General features: G+C 34.0%; 1 protein-coding gene across 1 annotated transcript in view; it reads left to right on the forward strand.

The window, feature by feature from the left end:
* Positions 1 to 21966, forward strand: part of LOC133607878 (uncharacterized) — a 73220-nt gene that overhangs the window by 50901 nt on the left and 353 nt on the right. Inside the window, exons 19-25 of the mRNA XM_061962911.2 lie at positions 41 to 108; positions 186 to 233; positions 427 to 547; positions 612 to 711; positions 774 to 847; positions 923 to 1037; positions 18470 to 21966. The exon at positions 18470 to 21966 is cut by the window's right edge and continues 353 nt beyond it. Of these exons, the coding sequence (XP_061818895.1) occupies positions 41 to 108; positions 186 to 233; positions 427 to 547; positions 612 to 711; positions 774 to 847; positions 923 to 1037; positions 18470 to 18557 (614 nt within the window). The 3' untranslated portion in view covers positions 18558 to 21966. The remainder of the gene's footprint in view (positions 1 to 40; positions 109 to 185; positions 234 to 426; positions 548 to 611; positions 712 to 773; positions 848 to 922; positions 1038 to 18469) is intronic.

Raw genomic sequence — 21966 nt, forward strand, 5'->3', positions numbered from 1 at the left:
AACACCTTGTTGACATGTTTCCTCCGACCCCTTGTTGCAGAAGAGGCCCCGGGTCCCGTCGCAGGGCCCAAGTCCACCTCCCAGGCCGCCAAGTCCAGACCTCCGCAGGTGTCCTCTCTCCCCTCCCGCCTCACGTCACAGGTGATGAACGGGCAGCAGGTCATGTGACACGTGTTTGTGTGCAGGGCGAGTGTGAAAGCATCACCACGCGGGAACCTGAAGACAAGACCATGGTCAGTCGTCTCCGCCCTCGCCCCTTTTCTTCACCTTTTGGCTGCACTTTCACTTCTCACCTGACCACCTGATGATGTCATCACCAACAACTTCCTTCTAATTTCCGGACCTTCTCCTTTGCTTCCTCTCCTCGCTTCCTACCTTCCTTCCTTGACGTGCCGTACGTTTATGTGTGTGTGTGTGTGGGGTCAGCGCCTGCAGGACACCGGTCAGTACGTGCTGAGCGAGCTGCTGGCGTTGGAGGCGGAGCAAAAGCACATCGACACCAGGGCGGCGGTGGTGGAGCGCCGCCTGCGGAGCCTCATGGAGACGGGTGGGTGCGGCGCTTACCTGCACGCCAGGCGCGGCGCTCAACGTGTGTGTGTGTCATGTGACAGGAAGTGACCGCGACGAGGAGGAGAGGCTGATTCAGGAGTGGTTCACGCTGGTCAACAAGAAGAACGCTCTGATACGGCGACAAGACCACCTGGAACTTTTGTACGTTTCCATGACGACGATGATGATGATGATGTTGATGACGATGTTGATGATGATGACAGGCAGGAGGAACAGGACCTGGAGAGAAAGTTTGAACTGCTGACTCGGGAGCTGCGAGTCATGATGGCGATTGAAGGTCAGCTGACCGCACTCATGTCACATGTGATGGGTCATGTGACGTAGGTGTGTGTACGTGTGTGTGTGTGTGCAGACTGGCAGAAGTCGCGCGCTCATCACGAGCGTGAGCAGCTTCTCCTCCAGGAGCTGGTGTCTCTGGTCAACCAGCGCGATGACGTCATCAGAAACATGGACGCCAAGGAGCGAGGGTGGGTGTGGCCAGCTGTGATCCCACACACACACACACACACACACGGCAAATGTCTTAGCGTGTGTGTGTGTGTGTTGTATTTCTACCCTTCTTGGGACATCAACAAGGGAAAGTACCGGTGAACAAGTTAGGACCCAAATCACGGTCCCGATACGAAAAACCATTGCATCTAATAGAGAGCCAAATACTAGAGTCCGTGAACATTGCTCCAAAGTCAGGATTTTGTGTTGATTTAATGTGCATACAAAAGTAAACATCGAGGCAGCAATATATGATAAAACAAGGAAAAGTACCTGTGAACAAGTTAGGACCCAAATCCCGGTCCCGATACGGAAAACCATTGCATCTAATAGAGAGCCAAATACTAGTGTTGGTGAACATTGCTCCAAAGTCAGGATTTTTTTTGTTGATTTAATGTTCATACAAAAGTAAACATTGAGGCAGCAATATATGATAAAACAAGGAAAAGTACCTGTGAACAAGTTAGGACCCAAATCCCGGTCCCAATACGAAAAACCATTGCATCTAATAGAGAGCCAAATACTAGAGTCCGTGAACATTGCTCCAAAGTCAGGATTTTGTGTTGATTTAATGTGCATACAAAAGTAAACATTGAGGCAGCAATATATGATAAAACAAGGAAATCAAAAAGGAAAAGTACCTGTGAACAATTTCGGACCCAAATCATGGTCCCGATACGGAAAACCATTGCATCTAATACAGAGCCAAATACTAGAGTCCGTGAACATTGCTCCAAAGTCAGGATTTTGTGTTGATTTAATGTGCATACAAAAGTAAACATCGAGGCAGCAATATATGATAAAACAAGGAAATCAACAAGGAAAAGTACCCGTGAACAAGTTAGGACCCAAATCCCGGTCCCGATACGGAAAACCATTGCATCTAATAGAGAGCCAAATACTAGAGTTGGTGAACATTGCTCCAAAGTCAGGATTTTTTTTGTTGATTTAATGTTCATACAAAAGTAAACATTGAGGCAGCAATATATGATAAAACAAGGAAAAATACCTGTGAACAAGTTAGGACCCAAATCCTGGTCCCAATACGGAAAACCATTGCATCTAATACAGAGCCAAATACTAGAGTCTGTGAACATTGCTCCAAAGTCAGGATTTTGTGTTGATTTAATGTGCATACAAAAGTAAACATTGAGGCAGCAATATATGATAAAACAAGGAAAAGTACCTGTGAACAAGTTAGGACCCAAATCCCGGTCCCAATACGAAAAACCATTGCATCTAATAGAGAGCCAAATACTAGAGTCCGTGAACATTGCTCCAAAGTCAGGATTTTGTGTTGATTTAATGTGCATACAAAAGTAAACATCGAGGCAGCAATATATGATAAAACAAGGAAATCAACAAGGAAAAGTACCTGTGAACAAGTTAGGACCCAAATCCCGGTCCCGATACGGAAAACCATTGCATCTAATAGAGAGCCAAATACTAGAGTTGGTGAACATTGCTCCAAAGTCAGGATTTTTTTTGTTGATTTAATGTTCATACAAAAGTAAACATTGAAGCAGCAATATATGATAAAACAAGGAAAAATACCTGTGAACAAGTTAGGACCCAAATCCTGGTCCCAATACGGAAAACCATTGCATCTAATACAGAGCCAAATACTAGAGTCCGTGAACATTGCTCCAAAGTCAGGATTTTGTGATGATTTAATGTGCATACAAAAGTAAACATCGAGGCAGCAATATATGATAAAACAAGGAAATCAACAAGGAAAAGTACCTGTGAACAAGTTAGGACCCAAATCCCGGTCCCGATACGGAAAACCATTGCATCTAATAGAGAGCCAAATACTAGTGTTGGTGAACATTGCTCCAAAGTCAGGATTTTTTTTGTTGATTTAATGTTCATACAAAAGTAAACATTGAAGCAGCAATATATGATAAAACAAGGAAAAATACCTGTGAACAAGTTAGGACCCAAATCCTGGTCCCAATACAGAAAACCATTGCATCTAATACAGAGCCAAATACTAGAGTCCGTGAACATTGCTCCAAAGTCAGGATTTTGTGTTGATTTAATGTGCATACAAAAGTAAACATTGAGGCAGCAATATATGATAAAACAAGGAAAAGTACCTGTGAACAAGTTAGGACCCAAATCCCGGTCCCGATATGGAAAACCATTGCATCTAATAGAGAGCCAAATACTAGAGTCCGTGAACATTGCTCCAAAGTCAGGATTTTGTGTTGATTTAATGTGCATACAAAAGTAAACATCGAGGCAGCAATATATGATAAAACAAGGAAAAGTACCTGTAAACAAGTTCGGACCCAAATCATGGTCCCAATACGGAAAACCATTGCATCTAATACAGAGCCAAATACTAGAGTCCGCGAACATTGCTCCAAAGTCAGGATTTTGTGTTGATTTAATGTGCATACAAAAGTAAACATCAAGGCAGCAATATATGATAAAACAAGGAAATCAACAAGGAAAAGTACCTGTGAACAAGTTAGGACCCAAATCCCGGTCCCGATACGGAAAACCATTGCATCTAATAGAGAGCCAAATACTAGTGTTGGTGAACATTGCTCCAAAGTCAGGATTTTTGTTGTTGATTTAATGTTCATACAAAAGTAAACATTGAAGCAGCAATATATGATAAAACAAGGAAAAATACCTGTGAACAAGTTAGGACCCAAATCCTTGTCCCAATACGGAAAACCATTGCATCTAATACGGAGCCAAATACTAGAGTCCGTGAACATTGCTCCAAAGTCAGCATTTTGTGTTGATTTATTGTGCATACAAAAGTAAACATCGAGGCAGCAATATATGATAAAACAAGGAAATCAACAAGGAAAAGTACCTGTGAACAAGTTAGGACCCAAATCCCGGTCCCGATACGGAAAACCATTGCATCTAATAGAGAGCCAAATACTAGAGTTGGTGAACATTGCTCCAAAGTCAGGATTTTTTTTGTTGATTTAATGTTCATACAAAAGTAAACATTGAAGCAGCAATATATGATAAAACAAGGAAAAATACCTGTGAACAAGTTAGGACCCAAATCCTGGTCCCAATACGGAAAACCATTGCATCTAATACAGAGCCAAATACTAGAGTCCGTGAACATTGCTCCAAAGTCAGGATTTTGTGTTGATTTAATGTGCATACAAAAGTAAACATCGAGGCAGCAATATATGATAAAACAAGGAAAAATACCTGTGAACACGTTCGGACCCAAATCATGGTCCCGATACGGAAAACCATTGCATCTAATAGAGAGCCAAATACTAGAGTCCGTAAACATTGCTCCAAAGTCAGGATTTTGTGTTGATTTAATGTGCATACAAAAGTAAACATTGAGGCAGCAATATATGATAAAACAAGGAAAAGTACCTGTGAACAAGTTAGGACCCAAATCCCGGTCCCGATACGAAAAACCATTGCATCTAATAGAGAGCCAAATACTAGAGTCCGTGAACATTGCTCCAAAGTCAGGATTTTGTGTTGATTTAATGTGCATACAAAAGTAAACATCGAGGCAGCAATATATGATAAAACAAGGAAATCAACAAGGAAAAGTACCTGTGAACAAGTTAGGACCCAAATCCCGGTCCCGATACGGAAAACCATTGCATCTAATAGAGAGCCAAATACTAGTGTTGGTGAACATTGCTCGAAAGTCAGGATTTTTTTTGTTGATTTAATGTTCATACAAAAGTAAACATTGAAGCAGCAATATATGATAAAACAAGGAAAAATACCTGTGAACAAGTTCGGACCCAAATCATGGTCCCAATACGGAAAACCATTGCATCTAATACAGAGCCAAATACTAGAGTCCGTGAACATTGCTCCAAAGTCAGGATTTTGTGTTGATTTAATGTGCATACAAAAGTAAACATTGAGGCAGCAATATATAATAAAACAAGGAAAAGTACCTGTGAACAAGTTCGGACCCAAATCATGGGCCTGATACAGAAAACCATTGCATCTAATAGAGAGCCAAATACTAGAGTCCGTGAATAATTGCTCCAAAGTCAGCATTTTGTGTTGATTTAATGTGCATACAAAAGTAAACATCGAGGCAGCAATATATGATAAAACAAGGAAAAGTACCTGTGAACAAGTTAGGACCCAAATCATGGTCCCGATACGGAAAACCATTGCATCTAATAGAGAGCCAAATACTAGAGTCCGTGAACATTGCTCCAAAGTCAGGATTTTTTTTGTTGATTTAATGTTCATACAAAAGTAAACATTGAGGCAGCAATATATGATAAAACAAGGAAAAGTACCTGTGAACAAGTTAGGACCCAAATCATGGTCTCGATACGGAAAACCATTGCATCTAATAGAGAGCCAAATACTAGAGTCCGTGAACATTGCTCCAAAGTCAGGATTTTGTGTTGATTTAATATGCATACAAAAGTAAACATTGAAGCAGCAATATATGATAAAACAAGGAAAAATACCTGTGAACAAGTTCGGACCCAAATCATGGTCCCGATACGGAAAACCATTGCATCTAATAGAGAGCCAAATACTAGAGTCTGTGAACATTGCTCCAAAGTCAGAATTTTTTTTTTGTTGATTTAATGTTCATACAAAAGTAAACATTGAGGCAGCAATATATGATAAAACAAGGAAAAGTACCTGTGAACAAGTTAAGGACCCAAATCCTGGTCCCAATACGGAAAACCATTGCATCTAATACAGAGCCAAATACTAGAGTCCGTGAACATTGCTCCAAAGTCAGGATTTTGTGTTGATTTAATGTGCATACAAAAGTAAACATCGAGGCAGCAATATATGATAAAACAAGGAAATCAACAAGGAAAAGTACCTGTGAACAAGTTAGGACCCAAACCCCGGTCCCGATACGGAAAACCATTGCATCTAATAGAGAGCCAAATACTAGTGTTGGTGAACATTGCTCGAAAGTCAGGATTTTTTTTGTTGATTTAATGTTCATACAAAAGTAAACATTGAAGCAGCAATATATGATAAAACAAGGAAAAATACCTGTGAACAAGTTCGGACCCAAATCATGGTCCCAATACGGTAAACCATTGCATCTAATACAGAGCCAAATACTAGAGTTCGTGAACATTGCTCCAAAGTCAGGATTTTGTGTTGATTTAATGTGCATACAAAAGTAAACATTGAGGCAGCAATATATGATAAAACAAGGAAAAGTACCTGTGAACAAGTTCGGACCCAAATCATGGGCCTGATACAGAAAACCATTGCATCTAATAGAGAGCCAAATACTAGAGTCCGTGAACATTGCTCCAAAGTCAGCATTTTGTGTTGATTTAATGTGCATACAAAAGTAAACATCGAGGCAGCAATATATGATAAAACAAGGAAATCAACAAGGAAATGTACCTGTGAACAAGTTAGGACCCAAATCCTGGTCCCGATACGGAAAACCATTGCATCTAATACAGAGCCAAATACTAGAGTCCGTGAACATTGCTCCAAAGTCAGGATTTTGTGTTGATTTAATGTGCATACAAAAGTAAACATTGAGGCAGCAATATAAGATAAAACAAGGAAAAATACCTGTGAACAAGTTAGGACCCAAATCCTGGTCCCAATACGGAAAACCATTGCATCTAATACAGAGCCAAATACTAGAGTCCGTGAACATAGCTCCAAAGTCAGGATTTTGTGTTGATTTAATGTGCATACAAAAGTAAACATCGAGGCAGCAATATATGATAAAACAAGGAAAAGTACCTGTGAACAAGTTAGGACCCAAATCCCGGTCCCGATACGGAAAACCATTGCATCTAATAGAGAGCCAAATACTAGAGTCCGTGAACATTGCTCCATAGTCAGGATTTTGTATTGATTTAATGTGCATACAAAAGTAAACATTGAGGCAGCAATATATGATAAAACAAGGAAAACGTGTTTCCGTTGTTCTTGTGAAATAGTGACATTTTTTGAGTAACATTGTGACTTTTGTCATCATTTTGCCAAGTAAAATTCCGATTATTATTATAATATTGCCAAAAAATTTTAAGTTTTAAAGATCTCATTTGCACCCCTGGTGGTGAAATCTATCAAAGTGATTTTTCAAATTGACTGTCGGTTTTAAAAGTGCTCCCCCTCTGGTCAACATATGAAATAACAAGTGTGTGTAAAAAATTGAAATGCGCCCCCTTTGGTCAAAATTAATTAAAAAAATAAAATAGATATGTATATAGAGACATACTGTAATCATTTTAAGTAAATAATGAAGATTAAAACCAGTAACAAAAAATTTCTTATAAAATTGGGAACAATTTCTCATATTGTTTCTGTAATATTGCGATATTTTCTCGTAAAATGATCACTTTTTTTATGTGAAACGATTACTTTTTAATGCAAAAAAAAAAGACATTTGTGATATGAAAATCTAACTTTTATCACAATCTTGCCAATTTGTTTCCGTTGTTTTTGTGAAATAGTGACATTTTTTGAGTAACATTATGACTTTTGTCATCATTTTGCCAAGTAAAATTCCGATTATTATTATAATATTGCCAAAAATGTTAAAGTTTTGAAGATCTCATTTGCACCCCTGGTGGTGAAATCTATCAAAATGATTTTTCAAATTGACTGTCGGTTTTAAAAGTGCTCTCCCTCTGGTCAACATATGAAACAACAAGTGTGTGTAAGAAATTGAAATGCGCCCCCTTTGGCCACAGTTAAATAAAAATAAATACATAAATACATATGTATATAGAGACATACTGTAATAACTTTAAGTAAATAATGAAGATTAAAAAACAATAACAAAAAATTTCTTATAAAATTGGGAACAATTTCTCATATTCTTTCTGTTTCTGTAATATTGCGATATTTTCTCGTAAAATTATCACTTTTTTTTATGCGAAATGATTACTTTTTAATGCAAAATGGTGACATTTGTCATGTGAAAATCTGACTTTTATCACAATATTACCAATTTTTTTCCGTTGTTCTTGTGAAATAGTAACATTTTTTGAGTAACATTGTGACTTTTGTCATCATTTTGCCAAGTAAAATTCCAATTATTATTATAATATTGCCAAAAATTTTAAAGTTTTAAAGATCTCATTTGCACCCGTGGTGATGACATCTATCAAAGTGATTTTTCAAATTGACTGTCGGTTTTAAAAGTGCTCTCCCTCTGGTCAACATATGAAATAACAAGTATGTGTAAGAAATTGAAATGCGCCCCCTTTGGTCAAAATTAATTAAAAAAAAAAAAATAGATATGAATATAGAGACATACTGTAATCATTTTAAGTAAATAATGAAGATTAAAACCAGTAACAATTTTTTTTTTATAAAATTGGGAACAATTTCTCATATTCTTTCTGTTTCTGTAATATTGCGATATTTTCTCGTAAAATTATCACTTTTTTTTTATGTGAAACGATTACTTTTTAATGCAAAATGGTGACATTTGTCATATGAAAATCCGACTTTTATCACAATATTGACAATTTTTTCCTGTTGTTCTTGTAAAACAGTGATATTTTTTGAGTAACATGACTTTTGTCATCATTTTGCCAAGTAAAATTCCGATTATTATTATTATAATATTGCCAAATTTTTATAAAAGTTTTAAGATCTAATTTGCACCCCTAGTGGTGAACTATCAAAATTATTTTTCAAATTGACTGTCGGTTTTAAAAGTGCTCTCCCTCTGGTCAGCATATGAAATAACAAGTGTGTGCAAGAAATTGAAATGTGCCCCCTTTGGTCAAAATTAATTAAAAAAATAAAAATAGATATGTATATAGAGACATACTGTAATCATTTTAAGTAAATAATGAAGATTAAAACCAGTAACAAAAAATGTCTTATAAAATTGGGAACAATTTCTCATATTGTTTCTGTAATATCGCGATATTTTCTTGTAAAATTATCACTTTTTTTATGTGAAACGATTACTTTTTAATGCAAAAAAAAAAGACATTTGTGATATGAAAACCTAACTTTTATCACAATCTTGCCAATTTTTTTCCGTTGTTTTTGTGAAACAGTGACATTTTTTGAGTAACATTGTGACTTTTGTCATCATTTTGCCAAGTAAAATTCCGATTATTATTATAATATTGCCAAAAATTTTAAAGTTTTAAAGATCTCATTTGCACCCCTGGTGGTGAAATATATCAAAGTGATTTTTCAAATTGAGTGTCGGTTTTAAAAGTGCTCTCCCTCTGGTCAACATATGAAATAACAAGTGTGTGTAAGAAATTGAAATGCGCCCCCTTTGGTCAAAATTAATTAAAAAAATAAAAATAGATATGTATATAGAGACATACTGTAATCATTTTAAGTAAATAATGAAGATTAAAACCAATAACAAAAAATTTCTTATAAAATTGGGAACAATTTCTCATATTGTTTCTGTAATATTGCGATATTTTCTTGTAAAATTATCACTTTTTTTATGTGAAACGATTACTTTTTAATGCAAAAAAAAAAAAGACATTTGTGATATGAAAATCTAACTTTTATCACAATATTGCCAATTTTTTCCGTTGTTCTTGTGAAATAGTAACATTTTTTGAGTAACATTGTGACTTTTGTCATCATTTTGCCAAGTAAAATTCCGATTATTATTATAATATTGCCAAAAATTTTAAAGTTTTAAAGATCTCATTTGCACCCCTGGTGGTGAAATCTATCAAAGTGATTTTTCAAATTGTCTGTCGGTTTTAAAAGTGCTCTCCCTCTGGTCAACATATGAAATAACAAATGTGTGTAAGAAATTGAAATGTGTCCCCTTTGGTCAAAATTAATTAAAAAAATAAAAATAGATATGTATATAGAGACATACTGTAATCATTTTAAGTAAATAATGAAGATTAAAACCAGTAACAAAAAATTTCTTATAAAATTGGGAACAATTTCTCATATTGTTTCTGTAATATTGCGATATTTTCTTGTAAAATTATCACTTTTTTTATGTGAAACTATTACTTTTTAATGCAAAAAAAAAAAGACATTTGTGATATGAAAATCTAACTTTTATCACAATCTTGCCAATTTTTTTCCGTTGTTTTTGTGAAATAGTGACATTGTTTGAGTAACATTATGACTTTTGTCATAATTTTGAGTAAAACTCCGATTATTATTATAATATTGCCAAAAAATTTTAAGTTTTAAAGATCTCATTTGCACCCGTGGTGGTGAAATCTATCAGTGATTTTTCAAATTGACTGTCGGCTTTAAAAGTGCTCTCCCTCTGGTCAACATATGAAATAACAAGTGTGTGTAAGAAATTGAAATGCGCCCCCTTTGGTCAAAATTAATAAAAAAAATAAAAATAGATATGTATATAGAGACATACTGTAATCATTTTAAGTAAATAATGAAGATTAAAACCAGTAACAAAAAATTTCTTATAAAATTGGGAACAATTTCTCATATTGTTTCTGTAATATTGCGATATTTTCTTGTAAAATTATCACTTTTTTTATGTGAAACGATTACTTTTTAATGCAAAAAAAAAAAGACATTTGTGATATGAAAATCTAACTTTTATCACAATCTTGCCAATTTTTTTTCCGTTGTTTTTGTGAAATAGTGACATTTTTTGAGTAACATTATGACTTTTGTCATAATTTTGCCAAGTAAAACTCCGATTATTATTATAATATTGCCAAAAATGTTAAAGTTTTAAAGATCTCATTTGCACCCGTGGTGGTGAAATCTATCAAAGTGATTTTTCAAATTGACTGTCGGTTTTAAAAGTGCTCTCCCTCTGGTCAACATATGAAATAACAAGTGTGTGTAAGAAAATGAAATGCGCCCCCTTTGGCCACAATTAAATAAAAATAAATACATATGTATATAGAGACATACTGTAATAACTTTAAGTAAATAATGAAGATTAAAAACCAATAACAAAAAATTTCTTATAAAATTGGGAACAATTTCTCATATTCTTTCTGTTTCTGTAATATTGCGATATTTTCTCGTAAAATTATCACTTTTTTTTATGTGAAACGATTACTTTTTAATGCAAAATGGTGACATTTGTCATGTGAAAATCTGACTTTTATCACAATATTGCCAATTTTTTCCCAGTGTTCTTGTGAAACAGTGACATTTTTTGAGTAACATTGTGACTTTTGTCATCATTTTGCCAAGTAAAATTCCGATTATTATTATAATATTGCCAAAAAAAATTAAAGTTTTAAAGATCTCATTTGCACCCGTGGTGGTGAAATCTATCAAAATGATTTTTAAAATTGACTGTCTGTTTTTAAAAGTGCTCTCCCTCTGGCCAACATATGAAATAACAAGTGTGTGTAAGAAATTGAAATGCACCCCCTTTGGTCAAAATTAATTAAAAAAATAAAAATAGATATGTATATAGAGACATACTGTAATCATTTTAAGTAAATAATGAAGATTAAAACCAGTAACAAAACATTTCTTATAAAATTGGGAACAATTTCTCATATTGTTTCTGTAATATTGCGATATTTTCTTGTAAAATTATCACTTTTTTTATGTGAAACGATTACTTTTTAATGCAAAAAAAAAAAGACATTTGTGATATGAAAATCTAACTTTTATCACAATCTTGCCAATTTTTTTCCGTAGTTTTTGTGAAATAGTGACATTTTTTGAGTAACATTATGACTTTTGTCATAATTTTGCCAAGTAAAACTCCGATTATTATTATAATATTGCCAAAAATTTTAAAGTTTTAAAGATCTCATTTGCATCCCTGGTGGTGAAATCTATCAAAATGATTTTTCAAATTGACTGTCGGTTTTTAAAAGTGCTCTCCCTCTGGTCAACATATGAAATAACAAGTGTGTGTAAGAAATTGAAATGCGCCCCCTTTGGTCAAAATTAATAAAAAAATAAAAAAATAGATATGTATATAGAGACATACTGTAATAATTTTAAGTAAATAATGAAAATTAAAACCAACAACAAAACATTTCTTATACAATTGGGAACAATTTCTTATATTGTTTCTGTAATATTGCGATATTTTCTCGTAAAATGATCACTTTTTTTATGTGAAACGATTACTTTTTAATGCAAAAAAAATGACATTTGTGATATGAAAATCTGACTTTTATCACAATATTGCCAATTTTTTCCCGTTGTTCTTGTGAAACAGTGACATTTTTTGAGTAACATTGTGACTTTTGTCATAATTTTGCCAAGTAAAATTCCGATTATTATTATAATATTGCCAAAAATGTTAAAGTTTTAAAGATCTCATTTGCACCCCTGGTGGTGTAATCTATCAAAATGATTTTTCAAATTGACTGTCTGTTTTAAAAGTGCTCTCCCTCTGGTCAACATATGAAATAACAAGTGTGTGTAAGAAATTGAAATGCGCCCTCTTTGGTCAAAATTAATTAAAAAAATAAAAATAGATATGTATATAGAGACATACTGTAATACTTTTAAGTAAATAATGAAGATTAAAACCAGTAACAAAAAATGTCTTATAAAATTGGGAACAATTTCTCATATTGTTTCTGTAATATTGCGATATTTTCTTGTAAAATTATAAAAAATTTTATGTGAAACGATTACTTTTTAATGCAAAAAAAAAATCTAACTTTTATCACAATCTTGCCAATTTTTTTCCGTTGTTTTTGTGAAATAGTGACATTTTTTGAGTAACATTATGACTTTTGTCATAATTTTGCCAAGTAAAACTCCGATTATTATTATAATATTGCCAAAAATTTTAAAGTTTTAAAGATCTCATTTGCACCCGTGGTGGTGAAATCTATCAAAATAATTTTTCAAATTGACCGTCGGTTTTAAAAGTGCTCTCCCTCTGGTCAACATATGAAATAACAAGTGTGTGTAAGAAATTGAAATGCGCCCCCTTTGGTCAAAATTAATAAAAAAAATAAAAAAATAGATATGTATATAGAGACATACTGTAATAATTTTAAGTAAATAATGAAAATTAAAACCAACAACAAAACATTTCTTATACAATTGGGAACAATTTCTTATATTGTTTCTGTAATATTGCGATATTTTCTCGTAAAATGATCACTTTTTTTATGTGAAACGATTACTTTTTAATGCAAAAAAAATGACATTTGTGATATGAAAATCGGACTTTTATCACAATATTGCCAATTTTTTCCCGTTGTTCTTGTGAAACAGTGACATTTTTTGAGTAACATTGTGACTTTTGTCATAATTTTGCCAAGTAAAATTCCGATTATTATTATAATATTGCCAAAAATGTTAAAAGTTTTAAAGATCTCATTTGCACCCCTGGTGGTGAAATCTATCAAAGTGATTTTTCAAATTGACTGTCGGTTTTAAAAGTGCTCTCCCTCTGGTCAACATATGAAATAACAAGTGTGTGTAAGAAATTGAAATGCGCCCCCTTTGGTCAAAATTAATTTAAAAAGAATAAAATAGATATGTATATAGAGACATACTGTAATAATTTGAAGTAAATAATGAAGATTAAAACCAATAACAAAAAATTTCTTATAAAATTGGGAACAATTTCTCATATTGTTTCTGTAATATTGCGATATTTTCTCGTAAAATGATCACTTTTTTTATGTGAAACGACTACTTTTTATTGCAAAAAAAATGACATTTGTGATATGAAAATCTGACTTTTATCACAATCTTGCCAATTTTTTCCTGTTGTTCTTGTGAAACAGTGACATTTTTTGAGTAACATTGTGACTTTTGTCATCAATTTGCCAAGTAAAATTCCGATTATTATTATTATAATATTGCCAAATTTTTAAAAAAGTTTTAAAGATCTCATTTGCACCCCAAGTGGTGAAATCTGTCAAAATTATTTTTCAAATTGACTGTCGGTTTTAAAAGTGCTCTCCCTCTGGTCAACATATGAAATAACAAGTGTGTGTAAGAAATTGAAATGCACCCCCTTTGGTCAAAATTAATTAAAAAAATAAAAATAGATATGTATATAGAGACATACTGTAATCATTTTAAGTAAATAATGAAGATTAAAACCAGTAACAAAAAATTTCTTATAAAATTGGGAACAATTTCTCATATTGTTTCTGTAATATTGCGGTATTTTCTTGTAAAATTATCACTTTTTTAATGTGAAACGATTACTTTTTAATGCAAAAAAAAAAGACATTTGTGATATGAAAATCTAACTTTTATCACAATCTTGCCAATTTTTTTCCGTTGTTTTTGTGAAATAGTGACATTTTTTGAGTAACATTATGACTTTTGTCATAATTTTGCCAAGTAAAACTCAGATTATTATTATAATATTGCCAAAAAAATTTAAGTTTTAAAGATCTCATTTGCACCCGTGGTGGTGAAATCTATCAAAGTGATTTTTCAAATTGACTGTCGGTTTTAAAAGTGCTGACCCTCTGGTCAACATATGAAATAACAAGTGTGTGTAAGAAATTGAAATGCGCCCCCTTTGGCCACAATTAAATAAAAATAAATACATAAATACATATGTATATAGAGACATACTGTAATAACTTGAAGTAAATAATGAAGATTAAAGACCAATAACAAAACATTTCTTATAAAATTGTGAACAATTTATCATATTCTTTCTGTTTCTGTAATATTGCGATATTTTCTCGTAAAATTATGACTTTTTTTTTATGTGAAACGATTACTTTTTAATGCAAAATGGTGACATTTGTCATATGAAAATCTGACTTTTATCACAATATTACCAATTTTTTTCCGTTGGTCTTGTGAAATAGTAACATTTTTTGAGTAACATTGTGACTTGTGTCATCGTTTTGCCAAGTAAAATTCCGATTATTATTATAATATTGCCAAAAAATGTGAAAGTTTTAAAGATCTCATTTGCACCCCTTGTGGTGAAATCTATCAAAATGATTTTTCAAATCGACTGTCTGTTTTTAAAAGTGCTCTCCCTCTGGTCAACATATGAAATAACAAGTGTGTGTAAGAAATTGAAATGCGCCCCTTTGGCCACAATTAATTAAAAATAAATAAATAAATACATTTGTATATAGAGACATACTGTAATAATTTTAAGTAAATAATGAAGATTAAAAAACAAAAACAAAACATTTCTTATAAAATTGGGAACAATTTCTCATATTCTTTCTGTTTCTGTAATATTGCGATATTTTCTCGTAAAATTATCACTTTTTTTTATGTGAAACGATCACTTTTTAATGCAAAATGGTGACATTTGTCATATGAAAATCTGACTTTTATCACAATATTACCAATTTTTTTCCGTTGTTCTTGTGAAATAGTAACATTTTTTGAGTAACATTATGACTTTTGTCATCATTTTGCCAAGTAAAATTCCGATTATTATTATAATATTGCCAAAAATTTTAAAGTCTTAAAGATCTCATTTGCACCCGTGGTGGTGAAATCTATCAAAATGATTTTTCAAATCGACTGTCTGTTTTTAAAAGTGCTCTCCCTCTGGTCAACATATGAAATAACAAGTGTGTGTAAGAAATTGAAATGCGCCCCCTTTGGCCACAATTAAATAAAAATAAATACATAAATACATATGTATATAGAGACATACTGTAATAACTTTAAGTAAATAATGAAGATTAAAAACCAATAACAAAATTTCTTATAAAATTGGGAACAATTTCTCATATTCTTTCTGTTTCTGTAATATTGCGATATTTTCTCGTAAAATTATCACTTTTTTTTATGTGAAACGATTACTTTTTAATGCAAAAAAAAAAAGACATTTGTGATATGAAAATCTAACTTTTATCACAATCTTGCCAATTTTTTTCCGTTGTTTTTGTGAAATAGTAACATTTTTTGAGTAACATTGTGACTTTTGTCATCATTTTGCCAAGTAAAATTCCGATTATTATTATAATATTGCCAAAAAATTTAAAGTTTTAAAGATCTCATTTGCACCCCTGGTGGTGAAATCTATCAAAGTGATTTTTCAAATTGACTGTCGGTTTTAAAAGTGCTCTCCCTCTGGTCAACATATGAAATAACAAGTGTGTGTAAGAAATTGAAATGCGCCCCCTTTGGCCACAATTAAATAAAAATAAATACATATGTATATAGAGACATACTGTAATAACTTTAAGTAAATAATGAAGATTAAAAAACAAAAACAAAACATTTCTTATAAAATTGGGAACAATTTCTCATATTCTTTCTGTTTCTGTAATATTGCGATATTTTCTCGTAAAATTATCACTTTTTTTTATGTGAAACGATCACTTTTTAATGCAAAATGGTGACATTTGTCATATGAAAATCTGACTTTTATCACAATATTACCAATTTTTTTTCCGTTGTTCTTGTGAAATAGTAACATTTTTTGAGTAACATTGTGACTTTTGTCATCATTTTGCCAAGTAAAATTCCGATTATTATTATAATATTGCCAAAAAATTTAAAGTTTTAAAGATCTCATTTGCACCCCTGGTGGTGAAATCTATCAAAGTGATTTTTCAAATTGACTGTCGGTTTTAAAAGTGCTCTCCCTCTGGTCAACATATGAAATAACAAGTGTGTGTAAGAAATTCAAATGCACCCCCTTTGGTCAAAATTAATTAAAAAGAAAAAAATAGATATGTATATAGAGACATACTGTAATCATTTTAAGTAAATAATGAAGATTAAAACCAGTAACAAAAAATTTCTTATAAAATTGGGAACAATTTCTCATATTGTTTCTGTAATATTGCGATATTTTCTCGTAAAATGATCACTTTTTTTTTATGTGAAACGATTACTTTTTAATGCAAAAAAATGACATTTGTGATATGAAAATCTGACTTATCACAATATTACCAATTTTTTCCCGTTGTTCTTGTGAAACAGTGACATTTTTTGAGTAACATTGTGACTTTTGTCATCATTTTGCCAAGTAAAATTCCGATTATTATTATAATATTGCCAAAAATTTAAAAGTTTTAAAGATCTCATTTGCACCCCTGGTGGTGAAATCTATCAAAATGATTTTTCAAATTGACTGTCGGTTTTTAAAAGTGCTCTCCCTCTGGTCAACATATGAAATAACAAGTGTGTGTAAGAAATTGAAATGCGCCCCCTTTGGTCAAAATTAATTAAAAAAATAAAAATAGATATGTATATAGAGACATACTGTAATCATTTTAAGTAAATAATGAAGATTAAAACCAGTAACAAAAAATTTCTTATAAAATTGGGAACAATTTCTCATATTGTTTCTGTAATATTGCGATATTTTCTTGTAAAATTATCACTTTTTTATGTGAAACGATTACTTTTTAATGCAAAAAAAAAAGACATTTGTGATATGAAAATCTAACTTTTATCACAATCTTGCCAATTTTTTTCCGTTGTTTTTGTGAAATAGTAACATTTTTTGAGTAACATTGTGACTTTTCATCATTTTGCCAAGTAAAATTCCGATTATTATTATAATATTGCCAAAAAATTTAAAGTTTTAAAGATCTCATTTGCACCCCTGGTGGTGAAATCTATCAAAGTGATTTTTCAAATTGACTGTCGGTTTTAAAAGTGCTCTCCCTCTGGTCAACATATGAAATAACAAGTGTGTGTAAGAAATTGAAATGCGCCCCCTTTGGCCACAATTAAATAAAAATAAATACATATGTATATAGAGACATACTGTAATAACTTTAAGTAAATAATGAAGATTAAAAACCAATAACAAAAAATTTCTTATAAAATTGGGAACCATTTCTCATATTCTTTCTGTTTCTGTAATATTGCGATATTTTCTTGTAAAATTATCCCTTTTTTTTTATGTGAAACGATTACTTTTTAATGCAAAATGGTGACATTTGTCATATGAAAATCCGACTTTTATCACAATATTGACATTTTTTTCCTGTTGTTCTTGTGAAACGGTGATATTTCTTGAGTAACATGAATTTTGTCATCATTTTTCCAAGTAAAATTCCGATTATTATTATTATAATATTGCCAAATTTGTACAAAAGTTTTAAGATCTCATTTGCACCCCTAGTGGTGAACCATCAAAATTATTTTTCAAATTGACTGTCGGTTTTAAAAGTGCTCCCCCTCTGGTCAACATATGAAATAACAAGTGTGTGTAAGAAATTTAAATGCTCCCCCTTTAGCCAATTTTTCTTTTTTTTTTAAATAAATAAATATGTATATAGAGACATACTGTAATAACTTGAAGTAAATAATGAAGATTAAAAACCAATTGCAAACAAAAGATTACAAAAAAAATAAAATAACTAAAAGCTTACCTTTTTTTATATTTGCATAGTATGTATAATTAATGTTGTAAATACAAATTTTTATATATCTAGAAAGGCTGGTCCTAAAGAGGTAGGCATTTTTCGGAGGTCTCAAGAAAGTAACAAACACAAGTGTGTGTGTGTGTGTGTGTGTGTGTGTGTGTGTGTGTGTGTGTGTGTGTGTGTGTGTGTGTGTGTGTGTGTGTGTGTGTGTGTGTGTGTGTGTGTGTGTGCAGGGCGCTGGAGGAGGACGAGCGTCTGGAGCGCGGCCTCGCCATGAGGAGGAGGAAGTACGACCACAAGGACAAGTGCGTCCTGCAGTGACACGCCCACGTGTTTGGACGTGTTGCCGTGGCGACTGAACTCTTTTTAAGACTACGTGTGTTGGTGTGTAGATTTCTACTTCATGCTGTGTACTTTCATGTAGTATTTGTATGAGCTGGACTCAACATGGCGGCCGCCTGTGTGGGGGGGGAGGGGTGATGCGGTACGACGGCGTGCTCGTCCACCCGCGCGGCACTTCCAAAACTAGTGACATCTGTGGTGTTACCAGTGGGACATTGCTGATGATATCAGTGACATCCACGATGACCTCATTGATGATATCAGCAACATCCATGACGTTACCAGTGGAGATATCAGTGACATCTACGATGACCTCATTGATGATATCAGTAAGATTAGTGGCGGTATCACGACATCCATGATGTTATCAGCGGCAATATGAATGACGTCAGTATGACATCATTGGTAATATCAGTGATATTCATGACACCAGACGTGGCAGTATCAATATAACGTTTGGTGACAATTTCAGTGACATCAGTGTGACGTCAATGGTGACGATATCAGTGACATCTACGATGACATCATTGACGATAACCATAAGATTAGTGGCGACATCCCGACATCTATGATATTATCAGCGGCGATATCAATGATGTCAGTATGACATCATCAGTGGCGATATCGGTGACATCCATGACATCAGTGGCGATATCGGTGATATCGGCAACATCATCAGCGGCAGTATCAATGTGACAATTTCAGTGACGTCAATGGTGACGTTATCGGTGACATCTACGATGACATCATTGACAATGACAATGACAGTAAGATTAGTGGCGATATCACGACATCCATGATGTTATCAGCCAGAATATCAATGACGTCGGTATGACATCAGAGGTAATATCGATGACATCATCAGTGGTGATATCAGTGAGATCCCCATCATCAGCGGCAGTATCAATATAACGTTTGGTGACAATTTCAGTGACATCAGTGTGACGTCAATGGTGACGATATCAGTGACATCTACGATGACATCATTCAATCAATCAATCAATGTTTACTTATATAGCCCTAAATCACGAGTGTCTCAAAGGGCTGCACAAGCCACAACGACATCATCGGCTCAGATCCCACATCTGACATCTACGATAACCATAAGACTAGTGCCGATATCCCGACATCCATGATGTTATCAGCGACAATATCAATGACGTCAGTATGAGATCATCGGTGGCGATATCGGTGACATCCATGACATCATCAGTGGCGATATCGGTGATGTCCACAACATCATCAGCGGCAGTATCAATATAACGTTTGGTGACAATTTCAGTGTGACGTCAATGGTGACGATATCAGTGACATCTACGATGACATCATTGACGATAACCATAAGATTAGTGGCGACATCCCGACATCCATGATATTATCAGCGGCGATATCAATGATGTCAGTATGACATCATCGGTGGCGATATCAGTGACATCCATGACATCAGTGGCGATATCGGTGATATCCACAACATCATCAGCGGCAGTATCAATGTGACAATTTCAGTGACGTCAATGGTGACGATATCGGCGACATCTACGATGACATCATTGACAATGACAGTAAGATTAGTGGCGATATCACGACATCCATGATGTTATCAGCCAGAATATCAATGACGTCGGTATGACATCAGTGGTAATATCGGTGACATCCATGACATCATCATTGGTGATATCAGTGATATCCCCATCATCAGCGGCAGTATCAATATAACGTTTGGTGACAATTTCAGTGACATCAGTGTGACGTCAATGGTGACGATATCGGTGACATCTACGATGACATCATTGACGATAACCATAAGATTAGTGGCGACATCCCGACATCCATGATATTATCAGCGGCGATATCAATGATGTCAGTATGACATCATCGGTGGCGATATCGGTGACATCCATGACATCAGTGGCGATATTGGTGATATCCACAACATCATCAGCGGCAGTATCAATGTGACAATTTCAGTGGCGTCAATGGTGACGATATCGGTGACATCTACGATGACATCATTGACAATGACAATGACAGTAAGATTAGTGGCGATATCACGACATCCATGATGTTATCAGCCAGAATATCAATGACGTCGGTATGACATCAGTGGTAATATCGATGACATCATCAGTGGTGATATCAGTGAGATCCCCATCATCAGCGGCAGTATCAATATAACGTTTGGTGACAATTTCAGTGACATCAGTGTGACGTCAATGGTGACGATATCAGTGACATCTACGATGACATCATTCAATCAATCAATCAATGTTTACTTATATAGCCCTAAATCACGAGTGTCTCAAAGGGCTGCACAAGCCACAACGACATCATCGGCTCAGATCCCACATCTGACATCTACGATAACCATAAGACTAGTGCCGATATCCCGACATCCATGATGTTATCAGCGGCAATATCAATGACATCATCGGTGGCGATATCGGTGACATCCATGACATCATCAGTGGTGCTATCGGTGATATCTACAACATCATCAGCGGCAGTATCAATATGACATTTGGTGACATCCGTGTGACGTAAATGGTGACGATATCGGTGACATCATTGACGATAACACTAAGATTAGTGGCGATATCGCGACATCCATGATATCAGCGGCAATATCAATGACGTCAGTATGACATCATCAGTGGTAATATATCGGCGATATCAGTGATATACACAACATCAGTGGCAGTATCAATATGACATTTGGTGACAATTTCAGTGACGTATTCATGACATCGGTGATGACATCATTGGTGGCGATATCTGACATCTACGATGACCTCATTGACGGTATCAGTGACATCAATTACGTCATCAGGCGGAATATCAGTGCTGCATCACTGGTGGCGATATCAGTGACATCCTGGTGCCCTCTGATATTATTGGTGTTGATATCAGTGACATCCTGGTGCCCTCTGATATTATTGGTGTTGATATCAGTGACATCCTGGTGCCCTCTGATATTATTGGTGACGATATCAGTGACATCCTGGTGCCTTCTGATATTATTGGTGACGATATCAGTGACATCCTGGTGCCCTCTGATATTATTGGTGTTGATATCAGTGACATCCTGGTGCCCTCTGATATTATTGGTGACGATATCAGTGACATCCTGGTGCCCTCTGATATTATTGGTGTTGATATCAGTGACATCCTGGTGCCTTCTGATATTATTGGTGACGATATCAGTGACATCCTGGTGCCCTCTGATATTATTGGCAATATCAGTGACATTATGACATCACCAGTGAAAATATCAGCATGACATCATTGGTGACATCTGTGATGACATCATTGATGACATCAGCGACATCCATGTTGTTATAAGTGGGAATATTAATGACAGTGATGACGTCAGTGATAATATCTGTGTGAC

This window comes from Nerophis lumbriciformis, linkage group LG09 (genome assembly GCF_033978685.3).
Source record: "Nerophis lumbriciformis linkage group LG09, RoL_Nlum_v2.1, whole genome shotgun sequence".
NCBI lineage: Eukaryota > Metazoa > Chordata > Actinopteri > Syngnathiformes > Syngnathidae > Nerophis > Nerophis lumbriciformis.